This window comes from Pyrgilauda ruficollis, unplaced genomic scaffold, assembly GCF_017590135.1.
Source record: "Pyrgilauda ruficollis isolate IOZ18807 unplaced genomic scaffold, ASM1759013v1 scaffold1562, whole genome shotgun sequence".
In the NCBI taxonomy this organism is placed as follows: Eukaryota; Metazoa; Chordata; class Aves; order Passeriformes; family Passeridae; genus Pyrgilauda; species Pyrgilauda ruficollis.
The window spans coordinates 3,226-5,042 of record NW_024514344.1 but is presented as its reverse complement, the minus strand read 5'-3'; the positions used below and the strand labels follow the sequence as shown (position 1 = coordinate 5,042).

At 69.2% G+C, this 1,817-nt stretch overlaps 1 protein-coding gene across 1 annotated transcript; it reads right to left on the bottom strand.

The window, feature by feature from the left end:
- Nucleotides 1–9: 9 nt before the first annotated feature.
- LOC121350497 (glutaminyl-peptide cyclotransferase-like) lies at nt 10–1,047 on the bottom strand (the record flags this gene model as incomplete). Its single annotated transcript, XM_041461867.1, has 2 exons — nt 10–150; nt 880–1,047. Coding segments are annotated over 2 exons (309 nt in total), but the record flags the coding sequence as incomplete, so codon positions are not given.
- Between the last annotated feature and the right edge of the window lie 770 nt (nt 1,048–1,817).

The window sequence follows — 1,817 nt, the reverse complement described above, 5'->3', positions numbered from 1 at the left end:
GTGTCCCCTCCCTGTCCCCGTGTCCCCCCCCGTGTCCCCCGGTGTCGCACCGATGGCGGCCAGGCGCAGGAACCAGCGGTGGCTCTGCGGGAAGTGGCTGTGGATGGCGGGGCTGGGGGCGCCCAGCAGGTCCAGCAGCACCAGCAGGCTCTGGGGACACAGGGACACCGTGGGGACACCGAGGGGACACCGAGGGGACACGGGGACACACGGACACACAGGGACATCACAGGGACAGGGACACAGAGGGGACACGGGGACACCGTGGGGACACCGAGGGGACACCGAGGGGACAGGGACACGACCGCAGGGACAGCATCCCCTCCATGGCACTGACCATGGCGGTGAGCTGTGACCCCGCGGGGTGTCCCCGGTGTCCCCGGTGTCCCCAGTGTCCCCAGTGTCCCTGTCCCCAGTGTCCCCCATGTCCTCGGTGTCACTGACCATGGCAGTAAGCTCCGACCCCGCGGGGTGTCCCCAGTGTCCCCAGTGTCCCCCATGTCCCCGGTGTCCCCAGTGTCCCCAGTGTCCCCAGTGTCCCCCATGTCCCCGGTGTCACTGACCATGGCGGTGAGCTCTGACCCTGCAGGATGTCCCCAATGTCCCTATTGTCCCCATTGTCCCCCACGTCCCCGGTGTCACTGACCATGGCAGTAAGCTCCGACCCCGCGGGGTGTCCCCGGTGTCCCCAGTGTCACTGTCCCCAGTGTCCCCAGTGTCCCCAGTGTCCCCCATGTCCCCGGTGTCACTGACCATGGCGGTGAGCTCCGACCCCGCGGGGTGTGCCCAATGTCCCCAGTGTCACTGTCACTGACCCCGCGGGGTGTCCCCGCTGTCCCTGGTGTCCCCAATGTCCCCGGTGTCCCCGGTGTCACTGACCATGGCGGTGAGCTCCGACCCCGCGGGGTGTGCCCTGGCCGCCATCGTCCCCGCCAGGTGCCGCGCCCCGTAGAGCGAGTCGCTCTCGCTCCAGGTGCCGAACGCCTCCTCCCCGTCCAGGAACAGCAGCTGCAGCGTCAGCGGGGGGTCCTGCGGGGACACCAGAGGGGACACAGAGGGACACGGGGGGACAGAGGGACACGGGGGGACAGGGAGGGGACACGAGGGGACAGAGGGACATGAGAGGACAGAGGGACAAGGAGGGGACAGAGGGACACGAGGGGGACAGAGGGACACGGGGGGACACAATGGGGCCACCCGGGGGGTGAGCACCGCCACCCCCCTCGGGGCTGTCACCCCCTCGGGTGTCACCCCCAGCGTGTGACGTCACTGAGCAGGGACACGTGACCTCCGACGGGGACAGCACGGGGCTGGTGTCACCGTGTCACCCCCCCAGGGCCAGCAGGCCTCCCTCGGGGCTGTCACCCCCCCCGGGCGGGGCTGTCACCGCTCCGAGGGACACCGCGGGCTGGGGGCCACCCCCTCCTTGGGCCGGCACTGTCCCCACGGGGGGGGACACTGTCACCTCCCGGGGGCCACCAGCCCCGCTGGGGACACTGCCACTGGCTGTCCCCACTGGGGACACCAGCCTGGAGGGGACTGTCACCTTCTGCAGTGCCACCAGCCCAGCTGGGGACACTGCCACTGGCTGTCCCCATTGTCCTCCATGGGAACACCACCCTATGTGTCACTGTCCCCTCCCTGGGGCCACCAACCCACCTGGTGGCATTGCCACTGGGTTGTCCCCATGGTCCTTTATGGGGACATTGTCCTCCCAGGTGCCACCAGCCCCACTGGGGACATTGTCATTGGGCTGATCCCACTGGGGACACCACCCTGGAGGGGACTGTCACCTTCCCTGGTGCCACCAACCCATC